The 20,323-nt window shown below is 40.5% G+C and overlaps 1 protein-coding gene across 2 annotated transcripts in view; it reads left to right on the top strand.

Annotated features, from left to right (window-relative positions):
- The window catches only part of ZNF407 (zinc finger protein 407), a 413,239-nt gene that overhangs the window by 258,637 nt on the left and 134,279 nt on the right, over positions 1–20,323 (top strand). For both annotated transcript variants that reach the window (XM_066247609.1, XM_066247611.1), the window contains exon 7: positions 18,950–19,070. In XM_066247609.1, the coding sequence (XP_066103706.1) occupies positions 18,950–19,070 (121 nt within the window). The remainder of the gene's footprint in view (positions 1–18,949; positions 19,071–20,323) is intronic.

The following is a 20,323-nucleotide window of genomic DNA, read 5'->3' as shown; positions in this document are numbered from 1 at the left end:
CCATCTTCTTTATCCAGTCTTCTATTTTTTTTTACAGTGATGAAAGCCTTTAGGAAAACTCTTGGCCAATACAGCGAGAATCCATAAAAGAGTAGTGTCCTTAACATGTTCACCAAGTCCAAGTTGGCACCATCACCATGCCAAATCCCTGAAAAATGCAACCCAACCCCAGTTCAGTCTGTTAGGAGCTGTCCCAAGGAGCAGGAATCCAGGAAAAGTCTGCATGGCACTGGAATTGTTGTCACAATTCTATACTTTGCAGCTCATATCCAAGTCCCAATGACCACTGCTTCTAGCTGGTAATGATTTAGGTAGACTGGAAAAGCCATCTGCAGAATGTGTGGAGATGGAGCTTCTGTTCTCCGCTGCCTGGAGAGATGAGACCAGGTTGCTTTTCCCTGGAGCTCTGCGACTGTTGCTTGGTAAAGAGAACCTTGGGGTACACTAAGCTGGGTGGCAAAGGTAGATTCATAATAGAAGTTGGCAAAGGGGAAAAGAGAGCTCTAAATTAGGAGTAGGTCCCAGCCTGAAATATGAGTGGGGCATTGAGGTAGGAGGAATAAAGGAAACACTATATATTAAACAAAGCAGCAGAAAATAGGACTATCAACACCCACAAACAGAGATCTTCGAGGGAAGAATAAAAAACCTGACTATTCAGGCAAGACATAGTTAAGTGGTCCTTGTGCAAATGAGATCAGTTTACCTGCTTCTTGGAAGAAATACCCTAGGCTCGTCCACAGTGTCATAGATGGGGCTGACGGCCCTGGGTACCTTTAGCCTTCAGTGGCAAACCCCAGCATTCTGGGCAAGGTTAGATCATAGGTGGCTGGAGCAGGGCTGGAAGAGACTGAACCCTCCCTTAGAGGAGTGAGGGAGAAGCCTACCTTCCAGTGTCCCTGTTTCCTCACAGCAGAGGCATGTAAGTCTGGCAGGCTTTAGCTCAATGACCTTCCTTTCCACTATTGAAGCAGGACTCAGATGGCATCCTATGAGACCCCTTTGGGGCGTTGGAGCCTTTAAGGGCGTATCCTAAAAGCTGGTAGTTCACCTGATCTCTATTGGGCTTTTTCTGCCTCTTGGTATCTTAAAAGCCACGCTCAGAAGATCTCGTTGAGATCTTCTGATCTGCCTATATAAACCTTTTCCGTATATCTGGAGCTATTTGGAAAAAGACAAAACAGTGTTATTAGCTGAATCAAATAAAAGAAGGTAGAAGTTTGCAGGAGAAAAAGATTTGGTGTCTCCTGTTCATCAGTATTCAAAAGAAATTTAAAAACTTTTAAGTAAAAAGCATGATATGGTAGACCCGTAGGAGTTCCAGGATATGACTCCCCTCTTTTAAATTTTTTTAAATTGACCTTAAAATATTGCTGAGTACACTTTAATAATACCTTGACTTTAAAGATTGTAAGAAATACACATAATTCGAAAGATTTGACAAAATACAGTAAATGCTTTTGCTCCATATGCAGGAGCATTGTCAGTTTAACCAGTTTAGGAAATCCAATAATAGAACAATGCATACAGACAATGAGCTATAACATGTTTAGCAGCCTCTCCTGTTCTGACAGAGGTTACTATAAATCCAGAATATGTATCCACTGTAACATGGACATAAGACTGTTTGCCAAATGAAGGTATATGAGTAACATCCATTTGCCAAAGTTGTCCTGGTAGGGGTCCTTGAGGGTTAACTCCAAATGAAGGGACAGATTGTAGGATAGGATCCCTTGGACAGAATTTCCCAATCTGCCGTGCTGCTTCCCAATAAAGTTGAAACTGTTCATACGGGGTTGCAGCGTTCTGGAGATGAATAGTATGAGACTGAATTGCTCGATCTGTCATGGTTGCTCCAAATAATTTTCTTTTGGGTAGCTTGATCAGCAAGGGTATTCCCTTGTGCTAAAGCTCCAGGGAGCATGGAGTGAGCTCGAGTATGTCCTATAAAACATGGAGCTCTATGTTGACATACAAGTCTTTGAAGAAGGAGGAACTGCTGAAATAGTTCATTAGCATTTGTCCCTAAGACAGCAGTCTTTTTTTTTTCTTTCTTTTTTTTTTTCTGAAGCTGGAAACGGGGAGAGACAGACAGACTCCTGCATGCGCCCGACCGGGATCCACCCGGCATGCCCACCAGGGGTCAACACTCTGCCCACCAGGGGGTGATGCTCTGCCCCTCCGGGGTGTCACTCTGTTGCGACCAGAGCCACTCTAGCACCTGGGGCAGAGGCCAAGGAGCCATCCCCAGCGCCCGGGCCATCTTTGCTCCAATGGAGCCTCGCTACGGGAGGGGAAGAGAGAGAGAGGAAGAAGAGGGTGAGGGGTGGAGAAGCAGATGGGCGCTTCTCCTGTGTGCCCTGGCCAGGAATCGAACCCGGGACTTCTGCACGCCAGGCCGACGCTCTACCACTGAGCCAACCGGCCAGGGCCAAGACAGCAGTCTTTATAGTGGAAACACCATAAGTAAATATTTGCTGTATATATATTAAAGGGGGAATATGGCAAATGCTGAAAAGCCATGATAATGGCATATAATTCTAGTCTTTGAGCTGATTTTAAGTTGACAGTTTCAGTATAAAGTTGTCCATTGACTTGCAAGAGCGATTTGCCATTTAGTGGAAGTTTCCCAGAGCCATTGTTGTTGATCCTTTGAAAAAAGGAACAACAATAATTTTGAGGCTCAAAACCTATAAGCTGTAAGGGTCGCCTATGCCCCTTGATAATCCAGGAGGCAACAAGATCAAAATATGGAAGTGTATTCCATGGGCTATTAGCAGGTTCAGTGTGCCCAAGCTGTAGCTGCTCTTGTACCCATTGAGCAGCTGCCCTAAGTTTCTCCTGAGAAAGGGGCCATTGGTCTACCCATACAGGATTATCTGATTTCCCATAATTGGGTCTGCACAATGCATTATTGAGGTAGCAGGAGCTACTAAGGCCCCTATGCTAAATTTTGATATCCTAATCCACACCTTCTAGTATTGAGTATCACTTCTATGGGGGTGAGAATTCCTCGCTGTTCTTTCCTTAGTCCCTTGGTGGGCAAAAATCTCAGATCAAGCATCTGAGTACTGACTAAACCATTAGGACGTACAAACAACGCTCCCATATTTTTCAAAACATTGCTACCCCACAAATTCACTGGCCATCCAGGGAGCACATAAGGCTTAAAAAATCCGAAATGACCTTCTTAATCTTCCCATTGTAGAAAACTAGAACTTTGTTGAGGGGATTTACTCTGCCCTATACCTTGTAATTCTGTGGCTGCTGCATGAGTGGGTCAGGAAGGAGGCCACTGTAGCTTAGCAATAACAGATACATCAGCTCCAGTATCTGAAAGTCCTTTAAATTTATGCCCATGTTAGTTCCATTTTAGGGCATTCCTGACCTATTTTTTTTAGTCCAATTGGCAAAATCAGAGGAGCCAAATCACCAATTTTCTTGGGCCCCCTTTTGCAGGATGTGGCCTGAGAAGCAGAATTAGCATCCATATATTGTTCTTCTAACTGCCTGAATTAGCTATGAGACACATTCTTTTTTTTTTTTTTTTTTTTGATTAATTTTAATGGGGTGACATTGATAAAATTGTCTTCCATCACCTTCTAACTGGTTTTCTTTGTGCCCCTCCCCCAACCCCCCCTCTGCTCCCCCCACCCTGTAACCCCAACACTGTTGTCCATGTCTCTGAGTCTCATTTTTATATCCCACCTATGTATGGAATCATATAGTTCTTAGATTTTTTTTTTGATTTACTTATTTCGCTCAGTATAATGTTATCAAGGTCCATCCATGATGTTGTAAAAGATCCGATGTCATCATTTCTTATGGCTGAGTAGTATTCCATAGTATATATATATATACCAAAGCTTTTTAATCCACTCGTCCTCTGACGGACACTTGAGCTCTTTCCAGATCTTTGCTATTGTTAACAATGCTGCCATAAACATGGGGGTGCATTTCTTCTTTTCAAACAGTGCTATAGTGTTCTTGGGGTATATTCCTAACAGTGGTATAGCTGGGTCAAAAGGCAGTTCGATTTTTAATTTTTTGAGGAATCTCCATACTGTTTTCCGCAGTGGCTGCAGCAGTCTGCATTCCCACCAACAGTGCAGGAGGGTTCCCTTTTCTCCACATCCTCGCCAGCACTTATTCTGTGTTGTTTTGTTGATGAGCGCCATTCTGACTGGTGTGAGGTGATATCTCATTGTGGTTTTAATTTGCATTTCTCTAATGATTAGTGATGTTGAGCATTTTTTCATATGCCTATTGGCCATCTGTATATCCTCTTTGGAGAAGTGTTTATCATTTCTTTTGCCCATTTTTGGATTGGATTGTTTGTCTTCCTGGTATTAAGTTATACAAGTTCTTTATAAATTTTGGTTATTAACCCCTTATCAGATGCATTGTCAAATATATTCTCCCATTGTGTAGTTTGTGTTTTTATTCTGTTCTTCTTGTCTTTAGCTGTACAGAAGCTTTTTATTTTGATAAAGTCCCATTTGTTTATCCTGTCTTATATTTCACTTGCCTGTGGAGACAAATCGGCAAATATTGCTGCGAGAGATGTCAGAGAGCTTACTGCCTATGTTTTCTTCTAAGGTAGCTTATGGTTTCACGGCTTACATTTAAATCTTTTAGCCATTTTGAGTTTATTTTTGTGAATGGTGTAAGTTGGTGGTCTAGTTTCATTCTTTTGCAGGTAGCTTTCTAATTTTCCCAACACCATTTGTTGAAAAGGCTGTCTTTACTCCAATGTATGCTCTTACCTCCTTTGTCAAATATCAGTTATCCATAAAAGTGTGGGTTTATTTCTGGGTTCTCAGTTCCGTTCCATTGATCTATATGCCTGTTCTTATGCCAGTACCAGGCTGTTTTGAGTCCAATGGCCTTGTAATATAACTTGATATCAGGAAATGTGATACCTCCTGCTTTATTCTTCCTTTTCAAGATTGCTGAGGCTATTCGTGTTCTCTTTTGGTTCCATATAAATTTTTGGAATATGTGTTCTATATCTTTGAAGTCAGTCATTGGTATTTTACTCGGTATTGCATTGAATTTATAAATTGCTTTGGGTAATAGAGACATCTTAATGATGTTTATTCTTCCTAACCATGAGCACGGTATATGCCTCCACTTGTTCGTATCTTCCCTGATTTCTTTTATCAATGTTTTATAATTTTCCGAGTACAAGTCTTTAATCTCCCTGTCTAAATTTATTCCTAGGTACTTTATTTTTTTGGTTGCAATGGTAAAGGGGATTGATTCCTTAATTTCTCTTTCTGAAATTTCATTGTTAGTGTATAAAAATGCCTCTGATTTCTGAGTATTGATTTTATATCCTGCCACCTTGCTGAATTCATTTATCAGGTCTAGTAGTTTTTTGACTATGACTTTAGGGTTTTCTATATACAATATCATATCATCTGTAAATAATGATAGTTTTACTTCTTCTTTTTCAATTTGGATGCTTTTTATTTCTTTTTCCTGTCTGATTGCTGTAGCTAGGACTTCCAGAACTATGTTGAATAAGAGTGGTGAAAGGGGATACCCCTGCCTTGTTCCTGATCTTAAGGGGATTGCTTTTAATTTTTGCCCATTGAATATGATATTGGCTGTGGGTTTGTCATGGATGGCCTTTATCATGTTGAGGTATGTTCCCTGTATTCCCACTTTGCTGAGAGTTTTGATCATGAATGGGTGCTGGATTTTATGAAATGCTTTTTCTGCATCTATTGCAATTATCATGTTGTTTTTCTCCTTCCTTTTGTTTATGTGATGGATCACATTGATTGATTTGTGAATATTGTACCAGCCTTGCCTCCCAAGAATAAATCCCACTTGATCATAGTGTATGATTTTTTTCATGTATTGCTGGATCTGGTTTGCTAATATTTTGTTGAGGATTTTTGCATCTAAATTCATCAGGGATATTGGCCTATAATTTTCTTTTTTTGTGTTGTCTTTACCTGGTTTTGGAATCAGAATTATGCTCGCCTCATAAAAGGAGCTTGGAAGTCTTCCTTCCTCTTGAATTTTTTGAAATAGCTTCAGAAGGATAGGAGTTACTTCTTTTTTGAATATTTGGTAGAGAATTCACTTGTGAAGCTATCAGGCCTAGCACTTTTCTTTTTTTTTTTCTTTTTTATTATTTTTTTATTTTTTTAAATTTTTATTTATTCATTTTTAGAGAGGAGAGAGAGAGACAGAGAGAGGGGGGGGGTAGCTGGAAGCATCAACTCCCATATGTGCCTTGACCAGGCAAGCCCAGGGTTTTGAACCAGCGACCTCAGCATTTCCAGGTTGATGCTTTATCCACTGCGCCACCACAGGTCAGGCCAGGACTTTTCTTTTTTGGGAGTTTTTTGATAACTGTTTCAATCTCATTTGTTGTAATTGGTCTGTTTAGGTTTTCTGATTCTTCCAGATTAATTTTTGGAAGATTATATGTTTCAAGGAATTTGTCCATTTCATCTAGGTTGTCTAGTTTTTTGGTGTACAGTTCTTCATAGTATTTTCTTACAATATTTTGTATTTCTGTTGTGTCTGTTGTTATTTCTCCACTCTCATTTCTAATTTTATTTATTTGAGTCCTTTCTCTTTCTTTCTTGGTGAGTCTGGTTAAAGGTTTATCGATCTTGTTTACCTTTTTAAAGAACCAGCTCATGGTTTCATTGATCCTCTGTATTGTTTCTTTAGCCTCTATGTCATTTATTTCTGCTCTGATCTTCATTATTTCCTTCCTTCTACTAGCTCTGGGCCTTACTTGCTGTTCTTTTTCTAGTTCTTTTAGATGTAGTGTCAAGTTGTTTATTTGAGCTTTTTCTAGCTTCTGGAGGTATGCCTGTAATGCTATGCACGTCCTTCTTAGGACTGCTTTTGCTGTGTCCCATAAATTTTGAGTTGATATATGCTCGTTATCCTTTGTTTCTAGGAATTTTTAAATTTCTTCTTTGATCTCATTGTTTACTCATTCATTATTTAATATCATGCTATTTAGTTTCCAAGTGTTTGAGTATTTTTCTGTTTTTCTGTTGTGTTTGATTTCTAGTTTCATGCCATTATGATCAGAGAAAGTGCTCGATATGATTTCAATCTTCTTAAATTTTTTGATACCGCTTTTGTGCCCTAATATGTGTTCTGTTCTAGAGAATGTACCATGAGCACTTGAAAGGAATGTATATTCTGCTGCTTTAGTGTGAAAGGTTCTGAAGATATCTATTAAATCGAGTTTATCTAATATGTCCTTTAAGTCTGCTGTTTCTTTGTTAATTTTCTTTCTTGAGGATCTATCTAATGATGTTAATTGGGTATTGAAATCCCCTACTATTATAGTATTGCTGTTGATCTCACTCTTTAAATCCATCAATGTCTGCTTTATATATTTAGGTGCCTCCTATATTAGGTGCGTAGATATTTATAACGGTTATATCTTCTTGTTGGATTGCTCCCTTTATCATTATGTAGTGACCTTCTTTATCTCTAACTATAGTCTTTGTTTTAAAGTTCATTTTGTCTAAGTATTGCTACCCCAGCTTTTCTTTCTTTTCCATTTGCATGAAATATTTTTTTCCATCCTTTTATCTTCAGTGTATGTTCATCTTTTGATTTAAGGTGTGTCTCTTGTAGACAGCATATGTATGGGTCTTGTTTTCTTATCCACGCAGCTACCCTATGTCTTTTGATCGGATCATTTAATCCATTTACATTTAAGGTTATTATTGATATGTAATTGTTTATTGCTATTTTATTCTTTAAAACTGTATTCCTCTTTTGCTATATTCTTTTTCTTCTTTGATCTTTTACAACAGATCCCTTAGGATTTCTTGGCAACCTTGGTTTGGTTGTAGTGAATTCCTTGAGGTTTTTTTTGTCTGGAAAGCTTTTTATTTCTCCTTCAATTTTAAATGATAGCCTTGCTGGATAAAGTAGTCTTGGTTATAGGCTCTTGTTCTGCATTACTTTGAATATTTCTTGCCATTTCCTTCTGGCCTCAAGTGTTTCTGTTGAGAAGTCAGAAATCATCCTTATGGGGGCTCCTTTGTAGGTGATAGTCTTTTTTTCTCTAGCAGCTTTTAATATTTTCTCTTTATCACTTAGCTTTGGTATTTTAATTATGATGTGTCCTGGTGTTGATTTCTTTGAGTTTCTCCTTAATGGAGTTCTCTGTGCTTCCTGAACATGTGAGATGTTTTCCTGCCTTAATTGAGGGAAGTTTTCAGCTATGATATGCTTGAACAAAGTCTCTATCCATTGTTCTTTCTCTTCTTCTTCAGGAACCCCTATGATGCGGATGTTACTTCTCTTCATGTTGTCACAGAGCTCTCTTAGAGTTTCCTCAGACTTTTTGAGTCTCTTTTCTTTTTTCTGCTCTGCTTCTGTGCCTTTATTTATCATGTCCTCTAACTCACTGATTCGGTTCTCAGCTTCATCCATCCTGCTTTTAATTCCTTCTATTGTGTTCTTTATTTCTGATATTGTATTTGTCATTTCTGACTGATTCTTTTTTATTATTTCATTGTCCTTTTTTTTCATATTTACTATCTCTTTATTTAGGTGTTTGTAATGACCATCTATTGTTGTTATAATATCTTTGAGCATCCGAACAATTGTTAATTTAAACTCTGCATCTAGTAATTTGGTTATATCTGATTCATTTAGGTCTTTTCTGGGGATTTCTCTTGGTTCATTTGTGTTGCATTTCTCTGCATTCTTATTTTCTCTGTGTAAAGGAAGGTTTTGGCCACTGGAGTCCACTGGGTATGGCCTCTGTTCCCTAAGTATGGTCTGTCTGCAGGCCTGCCACCCCCTCTGCTGTTGCTGCCTAGGGCTTTTGGGTTTGGGCGTTGCCGGTGCCTGCCCACTGGAGCTGTTGCTGTGGTTTTCACCTTTCCTTTACGGGAGTGGCTGTGTTCACGTGCTTTGTTGCACAAATCTTGGTGGCCTTGGCCTTTTTCCCGCCCCTGTGGGTGGCATTATGCTTGGCCCTGAGGGCAGTGGCAATCAGGTTTGCTCAGCTGTGTTTCTCTGACTGTTTCTGGCCTTTCGCCCCACCCTTGTAGGAGGAGCCCGCTGGTGGAATGGCTGCTAGCCTTGGCTCTACCGGCTGGGCAGGACTGCGTGCCCACGCTCAGCTCAGTAGCGGAACTCAGCCTGTTCTGGGCTTTTGGCTCCACCCTTGTGGGAGGAGCCAACTCCAAGTCAGGCCACAAGCCTCAGTTCCACGGGTGGGACAAGGCTGTGCTCCTGTGCCCTTGCTCAAGGGCTGGTCTCCACCCCTTCTGGGTTTCCTGCCCTTCTCCCGCAGGCTGGATTACCAGCTGCCAGCAGCTGGGATTGACTGCTTTTTCACGCCTACTGTTCCCCAGTCAGGCAAGACTGAGCACTCACGTGAGCCCAGTGGTGGCCAGCAGGCTTCCGTCCCTGCCAACCTTACGGCACCTCTGCGTCCTGCCCCTGCCCACCTTCCGGCGAGCCCTCATTCGTGTGGGTGGGGGCGGTGCAGCTCAGACCCTAACACTCACTACTGTAGCCCCGAAAGCTCCCTCCTTCTAAGCGAGTCTGCTCTGAGTGCCGCGGGAGCTTGTTTGGCTGGTGTCCTCCTTCTCTTTGCTGGTATTGCTGTTTCTGGGGGAAATGTTCACTTCAGATTTGGGGAGTGACTCATCCCAGGGGTTAGGGTGGCTGTCTACCAAAATGTTTCTCCCTGTGCCTCCTAGATTACACTCTCTTCCTGCTACTCTGGTCCTCTCCTCTCTCCCCGTCCCCTGGAGCCCCGGGTGAGTGGTTGTGAGAGAGATGTTCTTCGCGGTCCCTTTAAGAAGAATCCTGGGTCTGAGAAATCAGACTCTTTCTCACAAACAGTATCCTGACTTGTTTCCAGCTAAATATTGTCCTTACGCCTCTTCTGGGCTCTGGGGTAGCAGGCTGGGGCTTTGTTTCTGGAATTCAGGACCCTCCCCTCTCCGCTAAACTCAATTCACGCCACGCGAGTCTCTCCTGGCTGCCGTTCGCTCCGGGGAGCTGGGCAGCCCTCTCTGCGTTTCCATTCTTTCTACCAGTTTCAGTGTGGCTTCTTCAGTGTTCCTTAGTTTAAGAGTCCTCTTAGTTTAGTCTAAGGTTGGTTTTTCCAGAAGACAGTTCTTAAAATTAGTTTGTAATCCACTTTGGACTTCCGGAGTGACGTCACGGAAATGGCGCCATGAGCAGCGCGTCCGACAGATCTCCCCTAAATCACAACAAATTTATCAACTAGAAACAGAAAAATTTATCCTCGGAGCATTCCGGAGTTCCACACAAACTGAAAGCGAAAGGACTGTTATCACTTGAATCTGAGAGATGAGGGTGTGGAGGAAGCTACAGCGACGTTCATTCAAGCCGCGAGGGAGTGCGCCTGTGGTGAGTCAGCCCACATTCGGGAGCCGCAAGCAGCCACGGGCGCGCGCCCGGTCAGGTTGCAGAGCGAGCACCGCCCACGCTCGGGAGCCGTGAGCAGCCCCGGGCGCGCGCCCGGTTCGGTTGCAGAGCGAGCACCACCCACACTCCAGAGCGGCGAGCAGCTGCTGGCGCACACCCTGTACGGTTGCAGAGCGAGCACCGCTAACGTTCCCAGCGGCCCGCGCACTGCGAGTGAGAGTCGCCAGCCACCGGTGCCCGGAGCACCCCATTCGCGCGCGTGCCCTGGGCATTCCACACGCCCAGAGCGCCCTACTGGCCCGCACACCCAGGGTGCCCCATTATCCTGCGCCTGGTGCGATCCAGCCGCCAGCGGCAGGGCAAGCGGGAGAGGCACAAGGGTGGTCTTCTACTTGGGAGATTCTCTCCGTGGGCGGGGCACCTCACCCAGCCATTCAAGCTAACAATCAAGCGTTGGGGGAGGTGCGCGCGCAGGCAGCCTAAAATACCTTTGGGAGCACAGCTGCGACCCAATCACTGAAATTAGCTTAACCCATGAAATCTGCGCACCCTCGGTTCTAATTGATAAGATCTCTCTCAGTTCAGTGACCCAAGACAAGAGGCGTGATATTTTTTAGTGCCTCTCGCTAAAGGGGCGGGGGCAACTTCTGATTGATAGAGCCTCCATATTAAGGGATAAACGCTAACAAGAGGGACTTGGCAGATAATAAGATCTATACTACACTAGTCGCAAGCAGAGACTAGTGCCTCTTCTTCCCAGCCAAAACAGGCTACAAAGTGTGGAAAACCTGGGTTGAGAGGTCCAACTGAATGCTAGGCGCTGAACAGTCACCTTGACAACAATTGACTCCCACCCTCGCCTGATTACACTGGAGGCCCTGACTGCCAGAGCCTTTCCCAAAGCCTTGCACTGAGTGGGGATAGAGTGGGGATTTCCCAGCTCTTTGAGCCTCTTACTCCCCAGGCAGAAGCAGTTGCAGCCTTATAGCTGGATCACCAGGCTGCTAATTCAGGAAGGGGGGACTAGGAGAGAGAATCCAGGAAAGCAAACTCTCTCATCGTTGGACCCTGCAAACGCCAACAAGCCTTGACTACCAGCAAGACTAAAGCCAATTATATGACATTGCCATAGAATCCCATCAACTGCAAATCCCTACCTAAGTGTGACACAGGGGCAGAGCCTGGGGTACAGAGTCACCGACCAGGAAGAGGGAGAGAAAAGAAAAAGGAAGAAGTTAACCTCTCAAAATCAAGAAAAATCCACAGACTTTACAACTTGTTCCACTAATTTTTTTTGTTGTTGTTGTTTGTTTCTTCTATCTTATTGCCTTTATTTCCTCCACCTCGGTCCTTCTATTCTCTGCCCATCTTATGCTTCCCTTTTCTTGAACTACACTACCCATAACTGTTACATGTCATTTCTCTTCTTCATCCTCACCCTCCTTTAAGGTTATACTCCAAAACACTTAACTCTCACTCCTCTTTTTTTTTTTTTTTTTTTGATTTGCTTTATTTTGTTTTTTTCTCTTTTTTATTTCTTCCTTCATTTTTCTCTTTTTCTTATTTTTTCCTTTCTATTCGTTTTTTCTTTTCTCGTTTTACTTTCCTCCCATTTAATCCTCAATCACGAACAAATTAGTTAATTTGGGACTCAAGGCTTTTTTTGGCTTTATTTTTCTTTTTTGCTTTTGTTTTTGTTTTTTTCTTGTTTGTTTATTTTTGTGGCATTTTGGGTCCTCCCAACCCAAGGTCTCCATTGTATTTAGTCTTCGCTCCACTTAATACAACAGATTTTTACTTATTATTTTTATTTTTTTCTTCTTTATTATTCTTTTTTTGGTCCTTTTTTCTGGTTCCCTCTTAGCCCTCTCATTATATCTCTTAGTTGACCATCACTTACAAGCAAATCATCTTATGCTTGTCTAAAATTTTCTTCCTTTTTTTTTTTTTTTTTTTTTTTGCATTTAGTAGGTCCCTACTCCCTTTTTTTGCCCCTTGAACTCTTCACCCCAAATCAGGCCCTCCATTATAGGCACGATATTTCCCTGAGGAGGGGAGAGGAGGGAACGAGAAGAAAGAAAAAAAGGGGGAAATAATAAATTATTACTGTTTTTTTTTTTTGTGGGGTGTTTTACCTTTTTTTTTTTTTTTTTTTTTTACTTTTTACTCTTTATTAATTCTAATTAGTGCTGTCAACAAGACCACCCTCAGATGCCAATAAGAAAGAGAAAATCGAATATTATGGATACAAAAGAAAGAGAGGTAACACAAATAGATGTGGAAAAATCTATGGAGAAAAGACTTAACATATTGGAAGCCTTGGAGCTAAATGACAGAGAATTTAAAATAGAAATCTTAAAAATACTCAGAGATATACAGGAAAACACAGAAAGGCAATATAGGGAGATCAGAAAACAACTCAATGAACACAAAGAATATATTACCAAGGAAATTGAAACTATTAAAACAAATCAAACAGAAATGAAAAACTCAATTCACGAGCTGAAAAACGAGGTAACAAGCTTAGCTAACAGAACAGCCCAGATTGAGGATAGGATTAGTGAAATAGAAGACAAACAACTTGAGGCACAACAGAGAGAAGAAGAAAGAGACTCAAAAATAATAAAAAATGAGAAAGCCCTACAGGAATTGTCTGACTCCATCAGAAAGAATAACATAAGAATAATAGGTATATCAGAGGGAGAAGAGAAAGAAAATGAAATGGAGAATATACTCAAACAAATAATAGACGAGAACTTCCCAAGCCTGTGGAAAGAACTAAAGCCTCAAATTCAAGAAGCAAACAGAACACCGAGTTTTCTTAACCCCAACAAACCCACTCCAAGGCACATCATAATAAAGATGACACAAACCAATGACAAAGAAAAAATTTTCAAGGCAGCCAGGGAAAAGAAGAGTACAACATATAAAGGAAGGCCTATTAGATTATCATCAGATTTCTCAGCAGAAACTCTACAAGCTAGAAGAGAGTGGACCCCAATATTTAAAGCCCTGAAAGAGAGGAACTTTCAGCCAAGAATACTATACCCATCAAAGCTATCCTTCAAGTATGAAGGAGATATAAAAACATTCACAAATACAGAAAAGATGAGAGAATTTATCAACAGAAAGCCCCCACTCCAGGAAATACTAAAGGGGGTTTTCCAACCAGATTCAAAGAACAAAAGAAAACAACACCACAAGTAACAGCTCCACCAAGAACACAATAAAACCAAACTTAAACTGTGACAACAAAGGAAAAAAAGAGGGGAGAGGATGGAGATTAACAGTAGCAAAGGACGATGAAGTGCAGAAATACTTATAAGATAGGGTACTACAATGAATATGGTAGGTACCCTTTTCATTACTTAATGGTAACCACCCTTGAAAAAACCACCACAAAAACACTTGACTTAAAAAAGGTAGCAACAGAGGAAAGAAGTATGGAACACAAACAAACAAAAACAAATGATAGAAAAACAAAAGAGAAGAATCAAACTAGATACAAAACTAACAGAAAGCAATTTATAAAATGGCAGTAGGGAACCCACAAGTGTCAATAATTACACTAAATGTAAATGGATTAAACTTACCAATAAAAAGACACAGAGTAGCAGAATGGATTAAAAAAGAAAATCCAACTATATGCTGCCTACAAGAAACACATCTAAGCAACAAGGATAAAAACAAATTCAAAGTGAAAGGCTGGAAAACAATACTCCAAGCAAACAACACTCAAAAAAAAGCAGGCGTAGCAATACTCATATCTAATAATGCTGACTACAAGACAGAAAAAGTACTCAGAGACAAAAATGGTCATTTCATAATGATTAAGGGGAAGTTGAATCAAGAAGACATAACAATCCTTAATATATATGCACCAAACCAAGGAGCACCAAAATATATAAGACAGCTACTTATTGACCTTAAAACAAAAACTAACAAAAATACAATCATACTTGGAGACCTCAATACACCGCTGACGGCTCTAGATCGGTCATCCAAACAGAGAATCAATAAAGATATAGTGGCCTTAAACGAAATACTAGAACACCTGGATATGATAGACATCTACAGGACACTTCATCCCAAAGCGACAGAGTATACATTTTTCTCTAGTGTACATGGAACATTCTCAAGAATTGACCATATGTTGGGCCACAAAGACAATATCAGCAAATTTAGAAAAATTGAAATTGTACCAAGCATATTTTCTGATCATAAAGCCTTGAAACTAGAATTCAACTGCAAAAAAGAGGGGGAAAAACCCACAAAAATGTGGAAACTAAACAACATACTTCTAAAAAATGAATGGGTCAAAGAAGAAATAAGCGCAGAGATCAAAAGATATATACAGACAAATGAAAATGAAAATACGACATATCAGAATCTCTGGGATGCAGCAAAAGCAGTAATAAGAGGAAAGTTCATATCACTTCAGGCCTATATGAACAAACAGGAGAGAGCCGAAGTAAACCACTTAACTTCACACCTTAAGCAACTAGAAAAAGAAGAACAAAGACAACCCAAAACCAGCCGAAGAAAGGAGATAATAAAAATCAGAGCAGAAGTAAATGAAATAGAGAACAGAAAAACTATAGAAAAAATCAATAAAACAAGGAGCTGGTTCTTTGAAAAGATCAACAAAATTGACAAACCCTTGGCAAGACTCACCAAGGAAAAAAGGCACAGGACTCAAATAAATAAAATCCAAAATGAAAGAGGAGAGATCACCACAGACATCATAGATATACAAAGAATTATTGTAGAATACTATGAAAAATTATATGCCACCAAATACAACAATCTAGAAGAAATGGATAAATTCCTAGAACAATACAACCTTCCTAGACTGACTCATGAAGAAGCAGAAGGCCTAAACAGACCAATCAGCAGGGAGGAAATAGAAAAAACTATTAAAAACCTCCCCAAAAATAAAAGTCCAGGCCCAGACGGTTATACTAGTGAATTCTATCAAACATTCAAAGAAGACTTGGTTCCTATTCTACTCAAAGTCTTCCAAAAAATTGAAGAAGAAGCAATACTTCCAAACACATTTTATGAGGCCAACATAACCCTCATACCAAAACCTGGCAAGGATGGCACAAAGAAAGAAAACTACAGACCAATATCTCTAATGAATACAGATGCTAAAATACTAAACAAAATACTGGCAAACCGAATACAACAACATATTAAAAAAATAATACATCATGATCAAGTGGGATTCATCCCAGAATCTCAAGGATGGTTCAACATACGCAAAACGGTTAACGTAATACACGATATCAACAAAACAAAGAACAAAAACCACATGATCTTATCAATAGATGCAGAAAAGGCATTCGATAAAATACAACATAACTTTATGTTTAAGACTCTCAACAAAATGGGTATAGAAGGAAAATATCTCAACATGATAAAGGCCATATATGATAAACCAGCAGCCAACATCCTATTAAACGGCATAAAACTGAGGACTTTCTACCTTAAATCAGGAACAAGACAGGGTTGTCCACTCTCTCCACTCTTATTTAACGTGGTGCTACAAGTTCTGGCCAGAGCAATCAGACAAGACAAAGAAATAAAAGGCATCCATATCGGAAAAGAAGAAGTAAAGCTATCACTTTTTGCAGATGATATGATCCTATACATCGAAAACCCGAAGGACTCCACAAAAAGATTATTAGAAACAATAAACCAATACAGTAAGGTCGCAGGATACAAAATTAACATACAAAAGTCAATAGCCTTTCTATATGCCAACAATGAAATATTAGAAAACGAATTCAAAAAAATAATCCCCTTCACGATTGCAACAAAAAAAATAAAATACCTAGGAATAAACATAACAAAGAACGTAAAGGACCTATATAATGAAAATTACAAAGCATTGTTAAGGGAAATCGAAAAAGATACAATGAGATGGAAAAATATTCCTTGTTCTTGGATAGGAAGAATAAATATAATCAAAATGGCCATATTACCCAAAGCAATATACAAATTTAATGCAATTCCCATCAAAATCCCTATGAGATTTTTTAAAGAAATGGAACAAAAAATCATCAGATTTATATGGAACTATAAAAAACCCCGAATAGCCAAAACAATCCTAAGGAAAAAGAATGAAGCTGGGGGCATTACAATACCTGACTTTAAACTATATTATAGGGCCACGATAATCAAAACAGCATGGTATTGGCAGAAAAATAGACACTCAGACCAATGGAACAGAATAGAAAGCCCAGAAATAAAACCACATATATATGGTCAAATAATCTTTGATAAAGGGGCCAACAACATACAATGGAGAAAAGAAAGCCTCTTCAACAAATGGTGTTGGGAAAACTGGAAAGCCACATGCAAAAGAATGAAACTCGACTATATCCTGTCCCCGTGTACTAAAATTAATTCAAAATGGATCAAAGACCTAAATATAAGACCTGAAACAATAAAGTACATAGAAGAAGACATAGGTACTAAAATCATGGACCTGGGTTTTAAAGAACATTTTATGAACTTGACTCCAATGGCAAGAGAAGTGAAGGCAAAGATAAATGAATGGGACTACATCAGAATAAAAAGTTTTTGCTCAGCAAGAGAAACTGATATAAAAATAAACAGACAGCCAACTAAATGGGAAATGATATTTTCAAACAACAGCTCAGATAAGGGCCTAATATCCAAAATTTACAAAGAACTCATAAAACTCAACAACAAACAAACAAACAAACAATCCCATAAAAAAATGGGAAGAGGACATGAACAGACACTTCTCCCAGGAAGAGATACAAATGGCCAACAGATATATGAAAAGATGCTCAGCTTCATTAGTTATTAGAGAAATGCATATCAAAACTACAATGAGATACCACCTCACTCCTGTTAGATTAGCTATTATCAACAAGACGGGTAATAGCAAATGTTGGAGAGGCTGTGGAGAGAAAGGAGCCCTCATTCACTGTTGGTGGGACTGTAAAGTAGTACAACCATTATGGAGGAAAGTATGGTGGTTCCTCAAAAAACTGCAAATAGAACTACCTTATGACCCAGCAATCCCTCTACTGGGTATATACCCCAAAACCTCAGAAACATTGTTACGTGAAGACACATGTAGCCCCATGTTCATTGCAGCACTGTTCACAGTGGCCAAGACATGGAAACAACCAAAAAGCCCTTCAAAAGAAGACTGGATAAAGAAGATGTGGCACATATACACTATGGAATACTACTCAGCCATAAGAAATGATGACATCAGATCATTTACAGCAAAATGGTGGGATCTTGATAACATTATAAGGAGTGAAATAAGTAAATCAGAAAAAAACAAGAACTACATGATTCCATACATTGGTGGAACATAAAAATGAGACTAAGAGACATGGACAAGAGTGTGGTGGTTACCAGGGGTGGGGGGAGGGAGGACATGGGAAGGAGGGAGGAAGAGAGTTAGGGGGAGGGGGAGGGGCACAGAGAACTAGATAGAGGGTGGCAGAGGACAATCTGACTTTGGGCGAGGGGTACGCAACATAATTTTATGACAAAATAACCTAGACATGTTTTCTTTGAATATATGTACCCTGATTTATTAATGTCATCCCATTACCATTAATAAAAATTTATTTAAAAAAAAAATCCACTTTGGTTCTGGGAGGTGGATGTTAGTACATCCGCCTACTCCAGCGCCATCTTGTCTTCTCCCCATTATCAGTTTTTAAATTTAAATTCACACTAAGTGAAGTTAAACAGCCATGTTGTAAGCACTCACCTGTGAGTGTAGCTCGTGAAATTGAATGTTGGTGAGATGACATGGTTTCTCCGAATGAGCTTGTGAAAGCGGGAAGGGTAGAAGAGGAGGAGGGACCCATTAGGGCATTAGGCCCCAGGGAGCCAGCCGTGAGTCCTGTGCCAGCCTGCGCTCCAACTCTGGGAAAGCTTGTGTGAAGACAGATCTGTTCTGTCACCCCAGGGAAGAGAAAGTTAATGTGCAGTTTATACTGTTGTATGTTTCTTTGCCTCCATACCTTTTATTCAACTTAGTGAACAGTTTTCTTCTAATAAGATTTTAATTCCTATCAATTTGTAGCTTTATTTTATTATTTTCTTCATATTTAACTTTAAGATTTTAGCAAGTTTTATACTTCATATTTAAAGTATATCTCTGACATATGCTTTTTCATAGATTCAACCTCATTGAGTTTTTTTTTATAACGGCTCTCGTAATCTAGAGTGTTGAACGACCTTAAATACAGTCTAGGCCAAAGGTGTGACTCAGATTCCGTTTGGGCAAGTTACATCGGTGGGGCAGACTGTGGACCATTCTTCTGTTCCAACATAGGAATCAAAAGCGGTGATATCTTCTTTCTCGCCCTGAAAATAAGTATGTAATTAAGAGTTTCAAATATGTGTAGTACATTGAACTATATTCTTAAAAGTTTTCATGGAAATTAGTTTCTTTCTAATTGTCAATAACAGGTTTAGCCCTTCACTTCAAATTTTATAACTCTTCATGTACACCCTTTTTGATTTATTCCAGGAGAAAAGCCTTTCAAGTGTGACGAGTGTAACTTTGCCTCCACCACCCAGTCTCACCTGACTCGGCACAAGCGGGTGCACACCGGAGAGAAGCCCTACCGCTGCCCCTGGTGCGACTACAGGTAAGGGCTGGTCACCAGGCAGGTGGACCAGGCAGGTCCCCACCGGGGATGGGAATCCCGCTAAATTTTCCATTACAGAATAATTTTTCCTGATCAACATGAATTAGCATAATTTAAAGCATGATTCACTTACTGATTTGAGAAATGTATTTCACCACCTAATTTTAGTGACTTTTTAAAATTGTACAATTCTTTTCCGTTTCTTATAACCATTACATTTAGGTTTTATAATTCTTTGAGACACCTGAATTTCATGTGATTTTATTTATTTGCCAAAGTAGGGAGGCATCCCAATCAATCAGTTGTCCAGTTGCATATGGCGTTTTATTTGCTGTGAGCTAGGCCCTCAGGCAATTAGGACCATACTGGAAATGCTTTCTGTCTTCAAGGACGTTGTAGTGTAATAGGTGACTTGTAATGTTCAAAAAAAGTTGTAACACAGAGTCACTGGGTCAATAAAAGAGCCAGGGAACGAACAGGTTCAGCCAGAATGAAGTCCTTCTAGAGGAGGGAGCATTTCAGCCCAGGTTCTAAAGAGGGGTGGATTTCAGACGCATGCATGTTCTGCGGGCAACCAGGCGGTAATGGCTGGCACAGGGCAGCATTTTTGTGTCCAGAGTCTGTTGGAGGTCATGAGTGTTGATCAGGGTCGCGGCGGCAGCCCCACCAGGCTGCAGTTACTGGTCAGTGGCAGCACAGCACGGGAGTAGAGAGATAAGAGGTATTCAGACAGTGGTGAGGCACCCTCAGTGACGAGGTGTGTGTAGATGGCAGAGGGACAGGAAGAAGAGGGTCAGGTTGCACCTGGAGCCAGTGAGTGAGCTTGGAGCTCACACGGTGTCTTGAGATGCCCCGGGGGTGCAGGCAGCCAATGGGCATCTGTTCCAGGAGCTTACCCAGCAGACGTGGAGCCTGAGTCAGAGCTGGAGAGCCTTCTTTTGCCGGGGCTGCAGCCCTGGTGGCCCTTCCGCACACTGGGGAGGGGGCTCCACGCATCACCTTTGTTAGGTCCTGGCGTCTGTGCTGCAGCCGGAAGCCCCTCTACACGACCAGTCCGTCCTCCTCCGGGTGTGCACACACTGCCAGTCTCCGTGGTGTTCCTCATTATTGCATTAAGTGTTATCTGAAGGTCATCTCAGAGTGCAGAGATATTACAGATATATTTCATTCATTAATTATTCATTCTTCCAACATTTTATGAGTTCTGTCTTTCTTAACACTGGATTGGTGTTTCTTGGAAATTTGGTAAAATA

Source organism: Saccopteryx bilineata, chromosome 11 (genome assembly GCF_036850765.1).
Source record: "Saccopteryx bilineata isolate mSacBil1 chromosome 11, mSacBil1_pri_phased_curated, whole genome shotgun sequence".
In the NCBI taxonomy this organism is placed as follows: Eukaryota; Metazoa; Chordata; class Mammalia; order Chiroptera; family Emballonuridae; genus Saccopteryx; species Saccopteryx bilineata.
Note: the sequence above shows the minus strand (reverse complement) of the source record. Positions and strands in the feature narration are given on the sequence as shown.